This window comes from Bufo gargarizans, chromosome 4 (assembly GCF_014858855.1).
Source record: "Bufo gargarizans isolate SCDJY-AF-19 chromosome 4, ASM1485885v1, whole genome shotgun sequence".
Lineage (NCBI taxonomy): Eukaryota > Metazoa > Chordata > Amphibia > Anura > Bufonidae > Bufo > Bufo gargarizans.
In genome coordinates this window covers 189,085,621-189,108,742 of record NC_058083.1, presented here as the reverse complement: position 1 = coordinate 189,108,742, position 23,122 = coordinate 189,085,621, and the positions used below count along the sequence as shown (strand labels likewise).

The 23,122-nt window shown below is 43.8% G+C and overlaps 1 protein-coding gene across 2 annotated transcripts in view; it reads left to right on the top strand.

The window, feature by feature from the left end:
* LOC122936275 (T-kininogen 2-like) overlaps positions 1 to 10,912 on the top strand; it is a 52,377-nt gene extending 41,465 nt beyond the window's left edge. For both annotated transcript variants that reach the window (XM_044292401.1, XM_044292400.1), the window contains 4 exons: positions 1,492 to 1,640; positions 5,320 to 5,427; positions 8,284 to 8,373; positions 10,176 to 10,912. In XM_044292401.1, coding sequence (XP_044148336.1) covers positions 1,492 to 1,640; positions 5,320 to 5,427; positions 8,284 to 8,373; positions 10,176 to 10,739 — 911 coding nt within the window. In that variant the 3' untranslated portion in view covers positions 10,740 to 10,912. The remainder of the gene's footprint in view (positions 1 to 1,491; positions 1,641 to 5,319; positions 5,428 to 8,283; positions 8,374 to 10,175) is intronic.
* Positions 10,913 to 23,122: the final 12,210 nt, after the last annotated feature.

Here is a 23,122-nt window from a genome sequence, read left to right as displayed (position 1 = left end):
CATGATCTTTTACCATGGTGATTCACCATGGTAAAAGACCATGTGATAACCGAAGTGACGTCATCAAAGGTCCTTAACCGGTATTTAATGCAGCAGCTCACCCCAGGTCCTGTTCAGCGCAGAGGAGACACAAGGAGATGCCGGCTTCGCGATCAAGTGGACTAAGGTGAGTTAAATTATTTTTAATTTTTTTTTAACCCCTCTAGCGCTTTTTTACTATGCATTCTGTATTCAGAATGCTATTATTTTCCCTTATAACCATGTTATAAGGGAAAATTATAATGATCGGGTCTCCATCCCGATCGTCTCCTAGCAACCGTGCGTGAAAATCGCACCGCATCCGTACTTGCTTGCGGATGCTATGCGACTTTCACGCTTCCCATTCACTTCTATGGGGCCTGCGTCGCGTGAAAATCGGACAATATAGAGCATGCTGCGATTTTCACTCAACGGACAAGTGATGCGTGAAAATCACCGCTCATGTGCACAGCCCCATAGAAATGAATGGGTCAGGATTCAGTGCGGGTGCAAAACGTTCACCGCACGCATCGCACCCGCGCGGAAAACTCGTCCATGTGAAAGGGGCCTAAGGAGAGCGCTATGCATCAGCCACTGTTGTCACCAAACAAGCCTATGGTGGTGGCGGTGTTACAGTGTGGGCAGGTGTGTCTAGTAAATACAGAACTGCCCTACACTTTGTAAATGGTACAGTGACAAGCTTACTGCTTGAATAACATAATTAATCCAGTCATTGTGCCTCTGCATGAACAACACAGGACTAATTTCATCTTCATGGAAAACAATGTGCCAGCTCATCAAGGTCGCATCATTAGGGAATGGCTGCTGGAGACTGGGGTACCTCAAATAGAGTGGCCTGCACTTTCTTCAGACCTGAATCCCATTGAAAACCTATAGGATCAGCTGAGTCGCCGTGTAGAGGCTGGTAACCCTGTACCCCAGAACCACAATGACCTGAGAGCCGTCCTTCAATAAGAGTGGGATGCCATGTCTCAGCAGACAATAAGTCGACAACAGGTGTTTGATCTGATGGGCGGGCTTTAGCGATGCCCTAGCCATTTTACAGGCTAGGGCAGCGTTAAAGCCCGTCCATCAGTGCCAGTGATATCACCGGGCTCACTGCTGGGTGGAAGCCTCCACCTGGCAGCCCTATGGAGAGCCCGGTTCGTCACCGGAACCCCAGAAAATGTCTTTGCCCTGCGCAATTTAGCGCAAGGCAAAGGAGAACATCGGAGCATGAACTGCTTTGATGCTCAAGTCATGGGGGCTGCCTGGGTGAAAATGAGGATATGTCCGGGTTCATCTCTGAACCCCTTTAAGAGCATGATGGTTCAGATTAGACATGGATCTGATGCTGACAGATAATTTGCTCCTAAAGTTCATCAAAACTTTGTGATTCTAGATAATTGATGATATCTACATGTATCTACATGAACCAATTGGTTTACCACCCAACATTTTATCTGTCTTTAGGATTTTGTCTCAGTTGCCCTGATGAAGTAGAAAGGAATGTTCCTGCACTGCTGAATTTGCTGGAAAAATTCATTGAGGAATATAATTCCCACAGTAACCACACAAAGCTTTATAAAGTTCAGAGTGTTGAGACTGCGTCAAGGAAATTGGTAAAGTATTCCTTTATACTTGGTAAACACCATTACCACAGCCAATGTTTGGCTAATACTGGAAATTACTCCCAATGTATATCTAATATGCCCATAGACTCATTAGCCAGTATACGTTTTACTGTTTTAAACAGTCTAAGCTTTTCAATTTAACTGTATAAAAAGTGTATTACATATATAGAAGTCAATAGTAGTTATCTGTGGCTGTAGATTCATATGTACGTCTGGTGCATATTTTTGGCAGGCTATTTTGAATGGACTCACCAAACAATGTGCCAGAATTTGGTGTAAATTAGTAAAAGGCTGAAGAATAGCAACACTCCAAAGTAGAAATTTTTTTTCTTTGTGTTCCTATAAATATGTACAGCAAAATCATGGACAATTAAAAAAAACTGAAATAGTGCAACTATATAATAAAGCTATTATAATAAATACTGTGTATATATATATATATATATATATATATAAAGATATATGTGAGCTTAATGGTGGATATACCTATATAAAAAGGGTGCATGGTCGATATACAATCCATACAAATCATCCAGGTGGCACCTTCACTACACACCTCTGCCTCTGTCCAGACCTAGCAAATGGAAGTTTGGTGTCACAGGATGGCCTGCCATTGACAGCCACCATTGCTGTCATGAACGAGAAACCCAGAATGCTACGGAATAGAATCATATCGTCTTTAGCGGCTAATGCAGGTTCTGTTTAGGATCTTATGTCGGCACCCCTAAGGCCTCTTTCACACGAGCAAGACGGTTCCGGATGCATTCAGGGTGCGTTCCGTGAAACTCTCACCATTTTGCAAGAAAGTTCAGTCAATTTTGTCTGCAATTGGGTTCAGTTTTTCCCGCGTGAGTGTAATGCGTTTCGATGCGTTTTTCACGCACGTGATAAAAAACTGGAGGTTTACAAACAACATCTCTTAGCAACCATCAATGAAAAACGCATCGCATCCGCACTTGCTTCCGGATGCAACTCGTTTTCACTGAAGCCCCATTCACTTCTATGGGGCCAGGGCTGCGTGAAAAACCCAGAATATAGGCCCCAAAATTGATTAAGAGCCCAGTCTCCTAACCTCATTCAGATTACTAACATTATTTTTATCTCAGACCCCTAAACTCATTTAGATACCAGATCGGATCTTGTATTTCCCCTATAAAATAACTGGATAGACTGTGCCCCTACACACTATGACACAATCAGATCAGACTATGCATGGACGAGACACTGCGAAAGGGTAATGTCAGTGCTTAGTTTATTCATACAGTCAGGTCCATAAATATTGGGACATTGACACAATTCTAACATTTTTGGCTCTATACACCACCACAATGGATTTGAAATGAAACGCACAAGATGTGCTTTAACTGCAGACTGTCAGCTTTAATTTGAGAGTATTTACATAAAAATCAGGTGAACAGTGCAGGAATTACAACAGTTTGCATATGTGCCTCCCACATGTTAAGGGACCAAAAGTAATGGGACATAATAATAATCATAAATCAAACTTTCACTTTTTAATACTTGGTTGCAAATCCTTTGCAGTCAATTACAGCCTGAAGTCTGGAATGCATAGACATCACCAGACGCTGGGTTTCATCCCTGGTGATGCGCTGCCAGGCCTCTACTGCAACTGTCTTCAGTTCCTGCTTGTTCTTGGGGCATTTTCCCTTCAGTTTTGTCTTCAGCAAGTGAAATGCATGCTCAATCAGATTCAGGTCAGGTGATTGACTTGGCCATTGCATAACATTCCACTTCTTACCCTTAAAAAACTCTTTGGTTGCTTTTGCAGTATGCTTTGGGTCATTGTCCATCTGCACTGTGAAGTGCCGTCCAATGAGTTCTGAAGCATTTGGCTGAATATGAGCAGATAATATTGCCCGAAACACTTCAGAATTCATGCTGCTGCTTTTGTCAGCAGTCACTTCATCAATAAATACAAGAGAACCAGTTCCATTGGCAGCCATACATGCCCACGCCATGACACTACCACCACCATGCTTCACTGATGAGGTGGTATGCTTAGGATTATGAGCAGTTCCTTTCCTTCTCCATACTCTTCTCTTCCCATCACCCTGGTACAAGTTTATATTGGTCTCATCTGTCCATAGGATGTTGTTCCAGAACTGTGAAGGCTGTTTTAGATGTCGTTTGGCAAACTCTAATCTGGCCTTCCTGTTTTTGAGGCTAACCAATGGTTTACATCTTGTGGTGAACCCTCTGTATTCACTCTGGTGAAGTCCTCTCTTGATTGTTGACTTTGACACACATACACCTACCTCCTGGAGAGTGTTCTTGATCTGGCCAACTGTTGTGAAGGGTGTTTTTGTCACCGGGGTAAGAATTCTTCGGTCATCCACCACAGTTGTTTTCCATAGTCTTCCGGGTATTTTGGTGTTGCTGAGCTCACCGGTGCATTCCTTCTTTTTAAGAATGTTCCAAACTGTTGTTTTGGCCACGCCTAATGTTTTTGCTATCTCTCTGATGGGTTTATTTTGCTTTTTCAGCCTAATGAGGGCTTGCTTCACTGATAGTGACAGCTCTTTGGATCTCATCTTGAGAGTTGACAGCAACAGATTCCAAATGCACACTTAAAATGAACTCTGGACCTTTTATCTGCTCAATGTAATTGGGATAATGAGGGAATAACACACACCTGGCCATGGAACAGCTGAGAAGCCAATTGTCCCATTACTTTTGGTCCCTTAACAAGTGGGAGGCACATATGCAAACTGTTGTAATTCCTACACCGTTCACCTGATTTGGATGTAAATACCCTCAAATTAAAGCTGACAGTCTGCAGTTAGAGTGCATCTTGTTCATTTCATTTCAAAACCATTGTGGTCGTGTATAGAGCCAAAAAATTTAGAATTGTGTCGATGTCCCAATATTTATGAACCTGACTGTATATTCTCAATTCAATGGGAAGCAGCACGAGGAAAAAAGTATCAGCATGCCCTATATTGGGACAGAATTAGCGCCGAATCTCCCATTGAAATGAATAGGAAGCTGAAAAATATGCTTCACGTATGTCCATGCGTTTTCTGTGTGCAGATCTGCTTCAAAAACCTCCAGCTTAAAATTCAGCTTTGTATTGAAGCGAATGCCTATTGGTTCAAAAACAGAAGTTTCAAAAAACACATTAAAAACGTGAGCTTTTTTTCACGCTGAAAAATAACACAGGGATTCTGCGCTGATTTTTAAGCGTGTTTTTCTAAATCAGTCATGTGAACTGGCCCAAAGAAAAGGTAAAGGTGATCCACCACTGTTTTATTATGGAAAATGCAAGCATCTACTAAAAGAGACATGCCAAGCAAGCTGGACATAGCAGATACGACAAACTATCCTCTCAAGATAGCGGGAGAGATTTATCAAAACTGGTGTAAAGGCTTAGTTGTCCATAGCAACCAATCAGATTCCACCTTTCACTTCCCAAAGGAGCTGTCAAAAATGAAAGGTGGAATCTGATTGGTTACTGTGGGCAACTAAGCCAGTTTTCCTTTACACCAGTTTTGATGAATCTCGCCCAACGTATTCACAATTTTTCCGTAAATAAAAATGAAAGCAATCCAAAAACAGAAATAAAAGCACCATAGACACCAGAATCATAAATATGTTTTTATTTTGAGGACAAAACTGAGACTATTAAATTCTTATATTTTTTCTGTAGGTTCAAAATGAAAAACAATACAAAGTGACGTTCACAATTCAAGAGACCAATTGTTCAAAATCAGACTATAGCGTCCTGGGAGAAGAGTGTGGCATTGAACCAGCCAGTGTAAGTTTAAAAACTGTCATAAAAAACAAGTGCATTACTGTTGATTATATATGTGTTCTAAAGTCATCATTATTTAAAGGGCTTCTGTCACCCCCAAAAGTCATATTTTTTTTTTAAGGCTAATTAAAATCTTTATACTGCGATTTTTCAATATATAGGGCTCTTACCCTTTTCTGATGGCTAGTTTCTTTAAAAAATGCACTTTTATTATATGTAAATTACCTCTCTACCAGCAAGTAGGGCGTCTACTTGCTGCTAGCCCCCTCATCCTCCTTTCAAAAAAACGCCCCCTCCGTTTTTAAAGAAACTAGCCATCAGAAAAGGGTAAGAGCCCTATATATTGAGAAATTGCAGAATAAGCCTAAAAAAAAAAAAGACTTTTGGGGGGTGACAGAAGCCCTTCAATCACCAGCCTCCTAGAAGAGATGTTCTGCTACAAACGAAGACTACTTTCACATCTGCGTTTTTGCTCGATCCGTCATGGATCAGCAAAAACGATTCCGTTAGTATAATGTTCATCCGTTATGAACGAATTGTATTATCTCTAAAATTGCCATGATAGATCCGTCTCTAAAATCATTGTAATTAAATAGGGGACGGATCTGTTTTCTTTTGTGTCCAAGAAAACTGATCCATTGACTTACATTATGGTTCATGCCAGATCCATCTTGCTCCACATCCCATAACACACTGAGAAATGCTGCTTGCAGCCTTTTTCTGTCCGGCACGGGAACGCAACCGGAACAGAATGCATTCTGGTGCATTCTGTTCAGTTTTGTCCCTATTGACAGATCTCAATACTGGAAAGGAAAAGTGCAGATGTGAAAGTAGCCTAAACAAGCATGTAGTGTAGTGCATGAGTAGTTCACATGCTGTTTTCTCATTGTTTGATCTCATTCTCCTGTTTCTGAAGACAGATTTTTTTCCCCCCTTTATTATTACTACTAAAAGGCCCATTTTCACTGGTAGTTTATACATGTACTTTGCACTTTCCACCATAGCGGTCTATTTCCAATATCCCTTTTTTCCACAGCAGTAGTTTACATTCTCAACTAGAAAATAGCTCTAGGGATTTATTCAAAGAATAGAGTTTTAGGCCTCTTGCACACAAACTTTTTTTTCCCGTTTAGATTCCGTTTTTTGCGTTCCGTATACAGAACCATTCATTTCAATGGATCCGCAAAAAAAAAAGGGACGGTACTCCGTATGCCTTCCGTTTCCGTATTTCCGTTTCGTTCAAAGATAGAACATGTCCTATTATTGTCCGCATAACGGACAAGGATAGAACTGTTCTATCAGGGGCCAGCTGTTCCGTTCTGCAAAAAACTGAATGTACACAGACATCATTTTTTTCAGAACGCAAAATACTGAAAAAGCCATACAGTTGTGTGCAAGAGGCCTTATGCTGTTTTGAATACATTTTCTTTAACCGCTGAAAGATGAAGCCAATTTGCATTTCTCTTCCCCACTATTCAAGGGTCATAATTTTTTTAATTCTCCAATTAAATAGCCATATGAGCGTTTTTTATTTTGCTAGACAAGCTGCATTTTTAATGCCATCATTTAATTTACCACGTCTTATTGGAACACGTGTATGTCATAATGTGTGAAGGGGCTAAACCATACAGTTTTAAAGCTCTAAGCAGTTTCTGGATGTAAAGCAGTGAAAACGTCATCACACCTGGCCAAGTCAATGAGAGTGCAGAGAGAGCAGAGCCTCTAGGTGTAGTGGCAATGTCCCTGTTGCTCCTAGAGGCTCATTTGCACATATTAAAACATCATTTTTCTCAGCAATGTGGGTACATATAAACATTGGACCAACACAGATGCCTTCAGCTGCCAAGCGCACATGTAACAGGTCAGCCAGTTTCATAGGTACAAATCAGATGCCGTTTACTGGAGACCAATCACAGAATATAGTTATGCCACTTACTTGTCTATTAGGTTCCTGGCATTCTAAAAACTATTGCATGCCAGTTTATATGCAAACATTAGCAGATAAACTGACATTGGGGAGATTTATCAAAACCGGTGCAAAAAAGTTACACAGTTATCTATAGCAAGCAATCAGATTCCAGCTCTTATTTTCAGAATCCTTTTGGAGAATGATAGCTGAAATCTAATTGGTTATTACAGATAACAAATCCACTTTTGCATTGCACTTACTTTGATAAATCTGCTCCATTGTGTCTCTAGAACGTCATAGGGCTCCCATGTGATGACTTTGTCCTTCTTGAGCATGCTTCATACATGGAAGCACAGTAAGGCCCCTTTCACACGGGCGAGTATTCCGCGCGGATGCGATGCGTGAGTTGAACGCATTGCACCTGCACTGAATACCGACCCATTCATTTCTATGGGGCTGTTCACATGAGCGGTGATTTTCACGCATCACTTATGCGTTGCGTGAAAATCGCTGCATGCTCTATTTTGTGCATTTTCACATGATGCAGGCCCCATAGAAAAGTGAGTTAAATTATTATATTTTTTTTAACCCCTCCATTTTACTATGCATTCTGTATTCAGAATGCTATTATTTTCCCTTATAACCATGTTATAAGGGAAAATAATACAATCTACAGAACACCGATCCCAAGCCCGAACTTCTATGAAGAAGTTCAGGTTTGGGTACCAAACATGTGCGATTTTTCTCACGCGAGTGCAAAACGCATACAATGTTTTGCACTTGCGCAGAAAAATCACGGGTCTTCCCGCAACACACCCGCACATTTTCCCGCAACGCCTGTCTGAAAGAGGCCTAACAGATCAATGTCTTACACATTCTTGTTCATCCGCTATTAACTGCAATGTTTGATTGTGCTTGATGTCAATTTTCTTTGTCCATCTTTATTTTAGCAAAACTTGTCTTGTAATGCAAACATCAGTGTTGGAAATGAAACAGTGAACGTTTTGCCAGACTACACATGTGATACTTCTGCATTTCAAGTAAGCTGTTTCTTTTGCATGTATCATTTAGTATCTGTACAATTTTCCTCAATCCATTTTCATTTATTTACTTTTTGGCATAAATTAATAGTACAGGCAAAAAAAACTTTGTAATATATTTTTATTACAAAATGCTTCAATCTCCTCTCATCAGACTCCTGCCCTCCCCCCACTCTTCACTAAGGGCTCATGCCAGTGGCATACATAGAGAAGTAAGAGCCCCATAGCAAGGTTCAAACCAGCCCCCCACTCCCCCCACAAGACAGAAGGGTGCCTGTTCTATTTTTTTACGGTGTGGACGGATCACAGACCCATTTAAGTTGAATGGGTCTGGATCCGTCTGCAGAATCAACACAGATGTTGCCAGTTATAAGGGAAAATAATTGCATTCTAAATACAGAATGCATAGTACAATAGGGCTGGAGGGGTTAAAAAATAAATAAATAAATAATTAAACTCACCTTAATCCACTTGCTCGCGAAGCCCAGCTTCTCTTCTGTCTTCTTTTTTGCTGTGTGCAGGAAAAGGACCTGTGGTGACGTCACTCTGGTCATCACATGATCCATCACCATGGTAAAAGATCATGTGACAGACCATGTGATGACCGGAGTGACGTCACCACAGGTCCTTTTCCTGCACACAGCAAAGAAGAAGACAGAAGAGAAGCCGGGCTTCGCGATCAAGTGGATTAAGGTGAGTTAAATTATTTTTTATTTTATTTTTTAACCCCTCCAGCGCTATTGTACTATAGATTCTGTATTCAGAATGCTATTATTTACCTTTATAACCATAATCACCATTTTTTATAAGAGAAAATAATACAATTTACAGAACATCGATCCCAAGCCCGAACTTCTGTGAAGAAGTTCAGGTTTGGGTGCCAAACATGCAGATTTTTCTCACGTGCGTGCAAAACGCATTACAATGTTTTGCACTTGCGCTGAAAAATAGCGCATGTTCCCGCAACGCACCCGCACCTTTTTCCGCAACGCTCGTGTGAAAGAGGCCTTAGGTTTTTGCATTTGATTGAAACAAAGGGATCTTTATCCTTCCAATCTACCCTCTAGACATCACCTTTGAGTTGTACATAGCTTCCAATTGTAACTGATTGTAACCTGATTAAATGTCCTCCAATGTTAGATCAATGTGCCATGTGTGAATATCATATATAATTTACAGCATATAAAAATATGTAATAACCAATACTACCCCACTTGAATCATTTCAGATCTGAATTGATTCATCAAACAAAAAGAAGAATATTCTGGTTCATGTTTAATTATCGTTGCTAATTCTAAGCGTTTCTCCCTTTCTTTCATCTTCTTAAGTAGTTTTTTCCCACAGCAATATAATCCGAACAAAACACATATTAACATAAACTGCATGAGTAGACCTGCTCTAGTTCAGGACCAGGAACTGTACTCCAGCACAGTGCGGCACTCCTGGCAGAAACACAGCTGATCACACTATCAGCTATCCAGTAGGACAGGGGCCGCAAATAGTGGTTCTGTGGGCCGCATGTGGGTTGTGCGCATCTATTAACATGCCTGGTAACATGACAAAGGATGAAAATCAAAACCTTCTCCATATAAAAAATAGACCCATCCACAGAAAGCTGTTTTGGTGTGTTTTTGCCCTTTGTAAGTGAAGGTTACAATAGTAGAATGGCTGTCGAAAAGTCTTTGATGTCAGTCTGGGGGAGTAAAGTTTCTCCTACTCGAAATTGTATTTTCCCTGTATTTATTGTATTTCTAATTAGTATATGTGTAACAATGGAAATTCAACATGTTTTGTTTTCACAGCGTACACGTATAGTTATCAAAGGTTTATCACCTCTCCGCTCGGTGATGCCAATTCTTACTAGATCACAAAGGAGGATATCTCGCTCATCTAAGAAATCAAATCATGAAAAAAAAGAAAAGAAAGACAAAAAAAACAAAAAGGGCAAAAAACATAATGGCAAAGATTATCAGTCTTCTGAGGAATCTGCAGAAGAAGACAGAAAAAAGCCACAAGTCCTTCCTAGACCGACACAGCAAGCAATTCCTCAAGTCGCAGAGATAGACACTAGTGTGCTTGTAACAACAACCCAACAAGTCAACCCAACAGACGTACATATGGCTCCTTGTCAAGTGGCAAACCCTACTAGACCAGACATACCCCCCTTTCTAGATATAGTTGTACTTCCAGAACAAGTAACTATTCATGAGATAGTTATATTAGATTTTCCATCTGTAGCACCTGAACAGGTCCCAAAGTGTCCAGGAAAGCTATGGCAACCATTTTTGCCTACTGTACAAATTCATACTGATAAACCATTTATTATTGACGGCCTCTCATTTGATGATTCAGATCTACTACCATAAAGTGAATAAACATTACCCAGTTCAGACACAGCTGATATGACCAGTCAATAATGACCAGGATTTCTAGTGTTAAAAGAGTTTTAAAAAATAAATAAAAATAAAACTATTTCTGTATATAAGGCTGGTTCGAAACTAACACCACTGACAGGCTGTAATAAAAGTTAATCAATATATTGAAAGTGTGTGCCACTTTTTTTTATATATCGATACATAAATAGAAACATGAACTCCTTTATAATATTTTAGAATAAATATGAAACACATATGGAATATCATTACAATCTGGGAAGAAAACTGAAATAAGGTAAATGTGATGGCTTTGTACTAAAATCCATTAATGGGAACCTGTCAGTAGACCACGGGCAGTATGAAACTCTGACAGGCTCACAGATAACAAAAGAGGAGAATTATGAATAGTTTATGCCACCTTAAAAAAGTTGCCGATTATTGTGCACTCCACAATTTGTAACTTATTGACCTTTTAGCCACTGTTTAAAAAGAGTCAAGCACATAGAGAAGTGTTTGCAGTTCTCTCAGCGCAGCCCAGCTTGACTGACAGGTCTTTCCCTACCTGTATTTATTAAGAAACCTGTTAATGAAGCCGAGCTGAAGGGAGGAAATCGAAGACGAGTCAACCAGTGAACACTACTCCCTATGCCTCTCTTTAAAGTGATGAAAAGTATAAAGAACACTCAGCTCGAATCAGTAATTCTTATTTTCATACTGTTACGACTGCATTCAGTGTGAACTGAGCCCAAAAGCAGACACCGTGATGAGAAGTGGTATTGCAGAATAGACTGGAATAAAGGCAGCAGCTGATGATTGATGATGATGATTGTCAGAGGCAGAAGCTGAAGCATGGTCAGAGACAAGCCAGAGGTCAGAAGCTGGCATCAGATTGTAGTGTGGTATCGAGGATCAGAAAGGCTCAGGGTCAGACAGTTCCAGTAGTCAAGCAGGCGGCAGGCAAACAGAATGGTCAAACGGGCTGGGTTAAACACAGGAGATCAGAATAGAAGACCTTTGCTATTACTGTTAGTAACTCAACGCTCAGGCAACTTCCTGGAAGGGGAAGTTGCTATTTAACCTTGTAACCCTGCTCAGGGGCCATGCTGGGAGGCAGAAAGCACATGCCCCTGGAAGCATACATGAATGGAAGCGGCGGGTGCACGCCCTTTGGGATGCCAACATAGCATGGAGCACAAAGACAGCGTGGCTAGAGGATGCATATGACAAGCACGCGTCTGCAACATCTGGCGGAGTGACGGAGACAGCAGAGGGCAGCAAGACAGGAGATGCAGAGGATATGACAGGTGAGACAGCAGAAGTTATGGCAGAAGGCCTAGGCCTAACACATGCTCACTGCTGTTCCTGAACTGTGCAGACGCAATCTGGCAGAATGATGCAGAGTGTTACAATCGTGCTTTCCCTGTACCACCCGCTCCAGCTTCAGCTGCTTGTCGGAGTGAACTGGTGCCATCTCCTGGTACAGCTATTCACTAGTGCTATTGCACTGCGTATACTTCTCTCGATTAGGGCAGGTTCACATCACCGTTATGAATTCCATTGTTTCTTTCAGTAATAACATGGTTATAATGGAAAATAATGCAATTCATAAGATGGAATTCAAAATGGAAATCTTTAGAGTCATTCCTTTTTGATCCGTCATCATAAAGGTTTATGACCAAGCATTTCTGTTATGCAGGACGGAAAAGAAAGTCCTCTACTATTACAGATCAAAACGGAATGCCTCTGAAGGTTTCCATTTTTAATTCCGTCTTATGAATTCCGTTATTTTCAATTATAACCATGTTATAACAGAAAGCAAAAACGCAATTCATAATGGTGATGTGAACCCACTTTACTTATGGTGTGAATTTTGCCTATGTGCTTGTACTCTGCCTTAGGTCTGTATTGCATGGGTTAACCCTCCCTTTTTTGTGTATCACTGCACATGTTCGACTACTGAGCTTGTTAAAAGGGGTATTCCCACATTGGACATCGCTAGGATATGCCCCTATGTCTCATAGGTGCAGGTCCCACCTTTAGGGAATGGAGCCCACATAGAAGTGAATTGAGCGGAGGCTGTGATCTTCCCTTTATTTCAATAGGACTGAGCCTCGTCACAAATTAGGAGCTTTTTCCACCAGCGCAGGGAGGTGTGGCAGGCGCAGCACTATGAAGTGCCTTTTGCGCTGTGGCATTAGAAGAATTTTGATATCTCTGACTCTTAGTCTAACCAGACTGTCTATTACTCTGTAATTCCTCTAGCGCCGTTCTATGGAAACAGTATGTTTAAAGAGCACACCAAATGCTTGAAATAACTTCTTTATTAACTTCAACTTTTCTTCATATATAACACTGTCACCTCCACAGCAGATAGTCCGTGTACATAACACGGGTTGAAAAGATATCACAAAATATATGCTGAGAGGTATATCTGAGGTCTAACTAATAGATCTGCTTGCTCAACTTGGTTTGCAGTTTGCAGTATGCAATTGCTTATGATCTGGTATGAGCAGTTCGCAGTTTGTATGCAATTTGTATGGAATCTGGTTTGTATGCTTGCAATTTGGTGGAACTGTAAGTAAACACATATATAACTGGTTCAGTATACAATTCTAATCACAATACTAACAATATGAACATTATATAACTGTTCTAAATACCTATTTTGACCTCTTGTTCCCATAAAAACGCAGCTCTCAGTGGAGTCAATGTCTCTTCAGCTCCTGTTTCTGGTGAATAATGATTCCAGCAGATCCTGCTAGGGGAATTCCCAGACAGGCTGTCTGTGAGGCTGTCTGTGATTGGTGAAAACTCTTGCTGTGTGAGAAGCTGAATGTGATTGGTCTAGACTTCTGCCCAGCAACAACAGATTAACACTATGCTTTGTGTTGTTTATGCTGTGTCACTGAGCTTACCTTACATTACAAAATTAATCTTAAAGGCATATTATCTTTTTTTTTGCTTCTGTGAACACAAAATATAACAGTTATATGTCATCCAAAACATGATAACTCTGTTTTTGTCTTTAACACATAAACATAGGAACTGTATTAAGGTTATTAGCAGGATTAGCTATATACACATATAAACTATACTAGCAATCTAGAACAGGTCTTAGCTGGCTAGCTACAGGAGGAAACGAAGACTGGTGTAAAAATCGGGTCTTTGTAAATTACCCCTTGTATGTCCAAGCTCCTGAAACCCATCTTGCCAAGCTCTCCTTTGTCTGAACTGTGTCAAGGTTTCTAAAGTCTCTTTCTCCATGTGCAAGAAGTCTGTATGTCTGGGTTCCTGATCTGATCTCTGCCAGCGCTCCATGTCATGTCTTATGCCTGCATTCGTGTTTGCTTTGGATTTACTTGTATTCTGCCTGTGTCTCTGGTGCTGCGATGTACACCGGGACCATCCCAAGAGGTAGCAGTCAGGTCACCAACCTGCAGCGAAATCCACATCCCTGTACAAGGGTTAAAGGGTAAATATCTGGGAGGTGCAAGAATAACACCCTTAGGACTTTGCCCACAATCAAAACGGTTACTTGGCGCTGTGATTTCACAGCCATTCTGCATACACATTTCTGTAAATGAGAGAACTCCTAAGCACATGCACATAATGTAGAGAACTCCAGAACTAGTCCTCTTTACAGATTGCAGGTTGTCAGATTTAAAATCTCTTAGAATAGATTTTAAAAAAAACTAGTTAAACCCACCCATTTCAGTGGCCCCCCTTAGGGAGCCTTCACACGCGGCAGATTTTGTGGCAGAAAATTCCACAACTGAAAATCAGTTCCATTCATTTGAATGGAGCAGAAAGCACATGCAGCTCTATTGACGCCAATTGCAGCGTGCGCTGGGTACTATCCCAGGGCCCTTCCAAGGTGTTATAATTAGGGATGAGCGAACCCGAACTGTATAGTTCGGGTTCGTACCGAATTTTGGGGTGTCCGTGACACGGACCCGAACCCGGACATTTTCGTAAAAGTCCGGGTTCGGGTTCGGTGTTCGTCGCTTTCTTCGCGCTTTTGTGACGCTTTCTTGGCGCTTTTTGAAAGGCTGCAAAGCAGCCAATCAACAAGCGTCATACTACTTGCCCCAAGAGGCCATCACAGCCATGCCTACTATTGGCATGGCTGTGATTGGCCAGAGCACCATGTGACCCAGCCTCTATTTAAGCTGGAGTCACATAGCGCCGCCCGTCACTCTGCTCTGATTAGCGTAGGGAGAGGTTGCGGCTGCGACAGTAGGGCGAGATTAGGCAGATTAACTCCTCCAAAGGACTTGATTAACTGATCGATCTGCAGCTGTGGATCATTGAGCTGCTGATCCTCAATTGCTCACTGTTTTTAGGCTGCACAGACCGTTTGTCAGTCTCATTTTTCTGGGGTGATCGGCGGCCATTTTGTGTCTTGTGGTGCGCCAGCACAAGCTGCGACCAAGTGCATTTAACCCTCAATGGTGTGGTTGTTTTTTGGCTAAAGCCTACATCAGGGTGAAGCTGTGACACCAAGTGCATTTAACCAGCAATAGTCTGTTCATTTTTTGGCCATATACAAAATCAGGGGCAAGCTGCGCCTGTCACCAAGTGCATTTAACCCTCAATGGTGTGGTTGTTTTTTGGCTAAAGCCTACATCAGGGTGAAGCTGTGACACCAAGTGCATTTAACCAGCAATAGTCTGTTCATTTTTTGGCCATATACAAAATCAGGGGCAAGCTGCGCCTGTCACCAAGTGCATTTAACCCTCAATGGTGTGGTTGTTTTTTGGCTAAAGCCTACATCAGGGTGAAGCTGTCACACCAAGTGCATTTAACCAGCAATAGTCTGTTCATTTTTTGGCCATATACAAAATCAGGGGCAAGCTGCGCCTGTCACCAAGTGCATTTAACCCTCAATGGTGTGGTTGTTTTTTGGCTAAAGCCTACATCAGGGTGAAGCTGTCACACCAAGTGCATTTAACCAGCAATAGTCTGTTCATTTTTTGGCCATATCCCAGTCTAATTCTGTCACTAAATCCATACCGGTCACCCAGCGCCTAAATACTAGGCCTCAAATTTATATCCAGCTAAATCTGTCCCTAGTGCTGTAGCTGGGCGAGTTATTTAGTGTCCGTTCAAGCACATTTCTTGTTCTGGGTTGAAATACAATTCCCAATTTAGCAATTTCATAATTTAGTGGTTCCTGCTATATCAGAGCTCTTTGAAATCTATCCCAAAAAGGGTATATAATATTGAAGGTGCACATAGGGTCATTCAGAGTAACTTCACACACACCCGCTACTGTGTATTTCCAAGTCTAATTCTGTCACTAAATCCATACCGGTGACCCAGCGCCTAAATACTAGGCCTCAAATTTAATTCCCTCTAAATCTCTCGTTACCCACCGCTGTACTGTTGTTGCTGGGCAAGATATTTAGTGTCCGTCAAAGCACATTTTTTGTTCTGGGTTGAAGTACAATTCCCAATTTAGCAATTTCATAATTTAGTGGTTTCTGCTATATCAGAGCTATTTGAAATCTATCCCAAAAAGGGTATATAATATTGAAGGTGCACATAGGGTCATTCAGAATAACTTCACACACACCCGCTACTGTGTATTTCCAAGTCTAATTCTGTCACTAAACCCATACCTGTCACCCAGCGCCTAAATACTAGGCCTCAAATTTAAATCCCTCTAAATCTCTCGTTACCGTTGTCCTGTTGTAGCTGGGAAAGTTATTTAGTGCCCGTCAAAGCACATTTTTTGTTCTGGGTTGAAGTACAATTCCCAATTTAGCAATTTCATAATTTAGTGGTTCCTGCTATATCAGAGCTATTTGAAATCTATCCCAAAAAGGGTATATAATATTGAAGGTGCACATTGGGTCATTCAGAATAACTTCACACACACGCTTCTGTGCATTTCCAAGTCTAATTCTGTCACTAAATCCATACCGGTGACCCAGCGCCTAAATACTAGGCCTCAAATTTAATTCCCTCTAAATCTCTCGTTACCCACCGCTGTACTGTTGTTGCTGGGCAAGATATTTAGTGTCCGTCAAAGCACATTTTTTGTTCTGGGTTGAAGTACAATTCCCAATTTAGCAATTTCATAATTTAGTGGTTTCTGCTATATCAGAGCTATTTGAAATCTATCCCTAAAAGGGTATATAATATTGAAGGTGCACATAGGGTCATTCAGAATAACTTCACACACACCCGCTACTGTGTATTTCCAAGTCTAATTCTGTCACTAAATCCATACCGGTGACCCAGCGCCTAAATACTAGGCCTCAAATTTAATTCCCTCTAAATCTCTCGTTACCCACCGTTGTACTGTTGTTGCTGGGCAAGATATTTAGTGTCCGTCAAAGCACATTTTTTGTTCTGGGTTGAAGTACAATTCCCAATTTAGCAATTTCATAATTTAGTGGTTTCTGCTATATCAGAGCTATTTGAAATCTATCCCTAAAAGGGTATATAATATTCAAGGTGCACATTGGGTCATTCAGAATAACTTCACACACACACGCTTCTGTGCATTTCCAAGTCTAATTCTGTCACTAAATCCATACCGGTCACCCAGCGCCTAAATACTAGGCCTCAAATTTATATCCCGCTGAATTTGAATACAATACATTGGGCCAAATAATATATTTGTTGTTGTGGTGAACCATAACAATGAGAAAAACATCTAGTAAGGGACGCGGACGTGGACATGGTCGTGGTGGTGTTAGTGGACCCTCTGGTGCTGGGAGAGGACGTGGCCGTTCTGCCACATCCACACGTCCTAGTGTACCAACTACCTCAGGTCCCAGTAGCCGCCAGAATTTACAGCGATATATGGTGGGGCCCAATGCCGTTCTAAGGATGGTAAGGCCTGAGCAGGTACAGGCATTAGTCAATTGGGTGGCCGACAGTGGATCCAGCACGTTCACATTATCTCCCACCCAGTCTTCTGCAGAAAGCGCACAGATGGCGCCTGAAAACCAACCCCATCAGTCTGTCACATCACCCCCATGCATACCAGGGAAACTGTCTCAGCCTCAAGTTATGCAGCAGTCTCTTATGCTGTTTGAAGACTCCGCTGGCAGGGTTTCCCAAGGGCATCCACCTAGCCCTTCCCCAGCGGTGAAAGACATAGAATGCACTGACGCACAACCACTTATGTTTCCTGATGATGAGGACATGGGAATACCACCTCAGCATGTCTCTGATGATGACGAAACACAGGTGCCAACTGCTGCGTCTTTCTGCAGTGTGCAGACTGAACAGGAGGTCAGGGATCAAGACTGGGTGGAAGACGATGCAGGGGACGATGAGGTCCTAGACCCCACATGGAATGAAGGTCGTGCCACTGACTTTCACAGTTCGGAGGAAGAGGCAGTGGTGAGACCGAGCCAACAGCGTAGCAAAAGAGGGAGCAGTGGGCAAAAGCAGAACACCCGCCGCCAAGAGACTCCGCCTGCTACTGACCGCCGCCATCTGGGACCGAGCACCCCAAAGGCAGCTTCAAGGAGTTCCCTGGCATGGCACTTCTTCAAACAATGTGCTGACGACAAGACCCGAGTGGTTTGCACGCTGTGCCATCAGAGCCTGAAGCGAGGCATTAACGTTCTGAACCTGAGCACAACCTGCATGACCAGGCACCTGCATGCAAAGCATGAACTGCAGTGGAGTAAACACCTTAAAACCAAGGAAGTCACTCAGGCTCCCCCTGCTACCTCTTCTGCTGCTGCCGCCTCGGCCTATTCTGCTGCTGCCGCCTCGGCCTCTTCCTCCGCCTCTGGAGGAACGTTGGCACCTGCCGCCCAGCAAACAGGGGATGTACCACCAACACCACCACCACCACCTCCGTCACCAAGCGTCTCAACCATGTCACACGCCAGCGTTCAGCTCTCCATCTCACAAACATTTGATAGAAAGCGTAAATTCCCACCTAGCCACCCTCGATCCCTGGCCCTGAATGCCAGCATTTCTAAACTACTGGCCTATGAAATGCTGTCATTTAGGCTGGTGGACACAGACAGCTTCAAACAGCTCATGTCGCTTGCTGTCCCACAGTATGTTGTTCCCAGCCGGCACTACTTCTCCAAGAGAGCCGTGCCTTCCCTGCACAACCAAGTATCCGATAAAATCAAGTGTGCACTGCGCAACGCCATCTGTAGCAAGGTCCACCTAACCACAGATACGTGGACCAGTAAGCACGGCCAGGGACGCTATATCTCCCTAACTGCACACTGGGTAAATGTAGTGGCAGCTGGGCCCCAGGCGGAGAGCTGTTTGGCGCACGTCCTTCCGCCGCCAAGGATCGCAGGGCAACATTCTTTGCCTCCTGTTGCCACCTCCTCCTTCTCGGCTTCCTCCTCCTCTTCTTCCACCTGCTCATCCAGTCAGCCACACACCTTCACCACCAACTTCAGCACAGCCCGGGGTAAACGTCAGCAGGCCATTCTGAAACTCATATGTTTGGGGGACAGGCCCCACACCGCACAGGAGTTGTGGCGGGGTATAGAACAACAGACCGACGAGTGGTTGCTGCCGGTGAGCCTCAAGCCCGGCCTGGTGGTGTGTGATAATGGGCGAAATCTCGTTGCAGCTCTGGGACTAGCCAATTTGACGCACATCCCTTGCTTGGCGCATGTGCTGAATTTGGTGGTGCAGAAGTTCATTCACAACTACCCCGACATGTCAGAGCTGCTGCATAAAGTGCGGGCCGTCTGTTCGCGCTTCCGGCGTTCACATCCTGCTGCTGCTCGCCTGTCTGCGCTACAGCGTAACTTCGGCCTTCCCGCTCACCGCCTCATATGCGACGTGCCCACCAGGTGGAACTCCACCTTGCACATGCTGGACAGACTGTGCGAGCAGCAGCAGGCCATAGTGGAGTTTCAGCTGCAGCACGCACGGGTCAGTCGCACTACAGAACAGCACCACTTCACCACCAATGACTGGGCCTCCATGCGAGACCTGTGTGCCCTGTTGCGCTGTTTCGAGTACTCCACCAACATGGCCAGTGGCGATGACACCGTTATCAGCGTTACAATACCACTTCTATGTCTCCTTGAGAAAACACTTAGGGCGATGATGGAAGAGGAGGTGGCCCAGGAGGAGGAGGAGGAGGAGGAGGAAGAGGGGTCATTTTTAGCACTTTCAGGCCAGTCTCTTCGAAGTGACTCAGAGGGAGGTTTTTGGCAACAGCAGAGGCCAGGTACAAATGTGGCCAGCCAGGGCCCACTACTGGAGGACGAGGAGGACGAGGATGAGGAGGAGGTGGAGGAGGATGAGGATGAAGCATGGTCACAGCGGGGTGGCACCCAACGCAGCTCGGGTCCATCACTGGTGCGTGGCTGGGGGGAAAGGCAGGACGATGACGATACGCCTCCCACAGAGGACAGCTTGTCCTTATCCCTGGGCAGCCTGGCACACATGAGCGACTACATGCTGCAGTGCCTGCGCAACGACAGCAGAGTTGCCCACATTTTAACCTGTGCGGACTACTGGGTTGCCACCCTGCTGGATCCACGCTACAAAGACAATGTGCCCACCTTACTTCCTGCACTGGAGCGTGATAGGAAGATGCGCGAGTACAAGCGCACGTTGGTAGACACGCTACTGAGAGCATTCCCAAATGTCACAGGGGAACAAGTGGAAGCCCAAGGCCAAGGCAGAGGAGGAGCAAGAGGTCGCCAAGGCAGCTGTGTCACGGCCAGCTCCTCTGAGGGCAGGGTTAGCATGGCAGAGATGTGGAAAACTTTTGTCAACACGCCACAGCTAACTGCACCACCACCTGATACGCAACGTGTTAGCAGGAGGCAACATTTCACTAACATGGTGGAACAGTACGTGTGCACACCCCTCCACGTACTGACTGATGGTTCGGCCCCATTCAACTTCTGGGTCTCTAAATTGTCCACGTGGCCAGAGCTAGCCTTTTATGCCTTGGAGGTGCTGGCCTGCCCGGCAGCCAGCGTTTTGTCTGAACGTGTATTCAGCACGGCAGGGGGCGTCATTACAGACAAACGCAGCCGCCTGTCTACAGCCAATGTGGACAAGCTGACGTTCATAAAAATGAACCAGGCATGGATCCCACAGGACCTGTCCGTCCCTTGTCCAGATTAGACATTAACTACCTCCCCATAACCATATATTATTGGACTCCAGGGCACTTCCTCATTCAATCCTATTTTTATTTTCATTTTACCATTATATTGCGAGGCTACCCAAAGTTGAATGAACCTCTCCTCTGCCTGTGTGCTAGGCCTAAATATATGCCAATGGACTGTTGCAGTGGTGGGTGACGTGAAGCCTCATTCTCTGCTATGACATGCAGACTGATTCTCTGCTGACATGAAGCCAGATCCTCTGTTACGGGAGCTCTCTCCTCTGCCTGGGTGCTGGGCCTAAATTTATGACAATTGACTGTTGCAGTGGTGGGTGACGTGAAGCCTGATTCTCTGCTATGATATGAAGACTGATTCTCTGCTGACATGAAGCCAGATTGTCTGTTACGGGACCTTTCTCCTCTGCCTGGGTTCTGGGCCTAAATTTATGAAAATTGACTGTTGCAGTGGTGGGTGACGTGAAGCCTGATTCTCTGCTATGATATGAAGACTGATTCTCTGCTGACATGAAGCCAGATTGTCTGTTACGGGACCTTTCTCCTCTGCCTGGGTTCTGGGCCTAAATTTATGAAAATTGACTCTTACAGTGGTGGGTGACGTGAAGCCTGATTCTCTGCTATGATATGAAGACTGATTCTCTGCTGACATGAAGCCAGATTCTCTGTTACGGGACCTCTCTCCTCTGCCTGGGTGCTGGGCCTAAATTTATGACAATGGACTGTTGCAGTGGTGGCTGACGTGAAGCCTGATTCTCTGCTATGACATGCAGACTGATTCTCTGCTGTCATGAAGCCAGATTGTCTGTTACGGGACCTCTCTGCTCTGCCTGTGTGCTAGGCCTAAATATATGCCAATGGACTGTTGCAGTGGTGGCTGACGTGAAGCCTCATTCTCTGCTATGACATGCAGACTGATTCTCTGCTGTCATGAAGCCAGATTGTCTGTTACGGGACCTCTCTGCTCTGCCTGTGTGCTAGGCCTAAATATATGCCAATGGACTGTTGCAGTGGTGGGTGACGTGAAGCCTCATTCTCTGCTATGACATGCAGACTGATTCTCTGCTGACATGAAGCCAGATTGTCTGTTACGGGACCTCTCTGCTCTGCCTGTGTGCTAGGCCTAAATATATGCCAATGGACTGTTGCAGTGGTGGGTGACGTGAAGCCTCATTCTCTGCTATGACATGCAGACTGATTCTCTGCTGACATGAAGCCAGATTGTCTGTTACGGGACCTCTCTGCTCTGCCTGTGTGCTAGGCCTAAATATATGCCAATGGACTGTTGCAGTGGTGGGTGACGTGAAGCCTCATTCTCTGCTATGACATGCAGACTGATTCTCTGCTGACATGAAGCCAGATTGTCTGTTACGGGACCTCTCTGCTCTGCCTGTGTGCTAGGCCTAAATATATGCCAATGGACTGTTGCAGTGGTGGGTGACGTGAAGCCTCATTCTCTGCTATGACATGCAGACTGATTCTCTGCTGACATGAAGCCAGATCCTCTGTTACGGGAGCTCTCTCCTCTGCCTGGGTGCTGGGCCTAAATTTATGACAATTGACTGTTGCAGTGGTGGGTGACGTGAAGCCTGATTCTCTGCTATGATATGAAGACTGATTCTCTGCTGACATGAAGCCAGATTGTCTGTTACGGGACCTTTCTCCTCTGCCTGGGTTCTGGGCCTAAATTTATGAAAATTGACTCTTACAGTGGTGGGTGACGTGAAGCCTGATTCTCTGCTATGATATGAAGACTGATTCTCTGCTGACATGAAGCCAGATTCTCTGTTACGGGACCTCTCTCCTCTGCCTGGGTGCTGGGTAGTGTTGAGCGCGAATATTCGAAAAGCAAATTTTTTTCGCGAATATCGCAACTTCGCGATTTCGCGAATATTTCGAATATAGTGCTATATATTCGTAAAAACGAATATTCGTTTTTTGTTTCCCCCCCCCCCCACAAAATTACAGTACACATATAATTGATTGTTTCCCAAAGGTCCAACAGCTCAGATCTTACTCACATTGCCTAGAAAGTGATTGAGGCGCGAATCTTCGTAAGGCGATTTTATTAGCGCACATGCGAATATCGGCACGTCCCAGAACAGAGGCAAAGGGCTTTGCATTCATACATTAGTGAATTGAGTTGCGAATCTTCGTAAGGCGATTTTATTAGCGCACATGCGAATATCTACACTTGTCCCAGAACAGAGGCAAAGGGCTTTGCATTCATACATTAGTGATTGAATTGAGCTGCGAATCTTCGTAAGGCGATTTTATTAACGCAAAT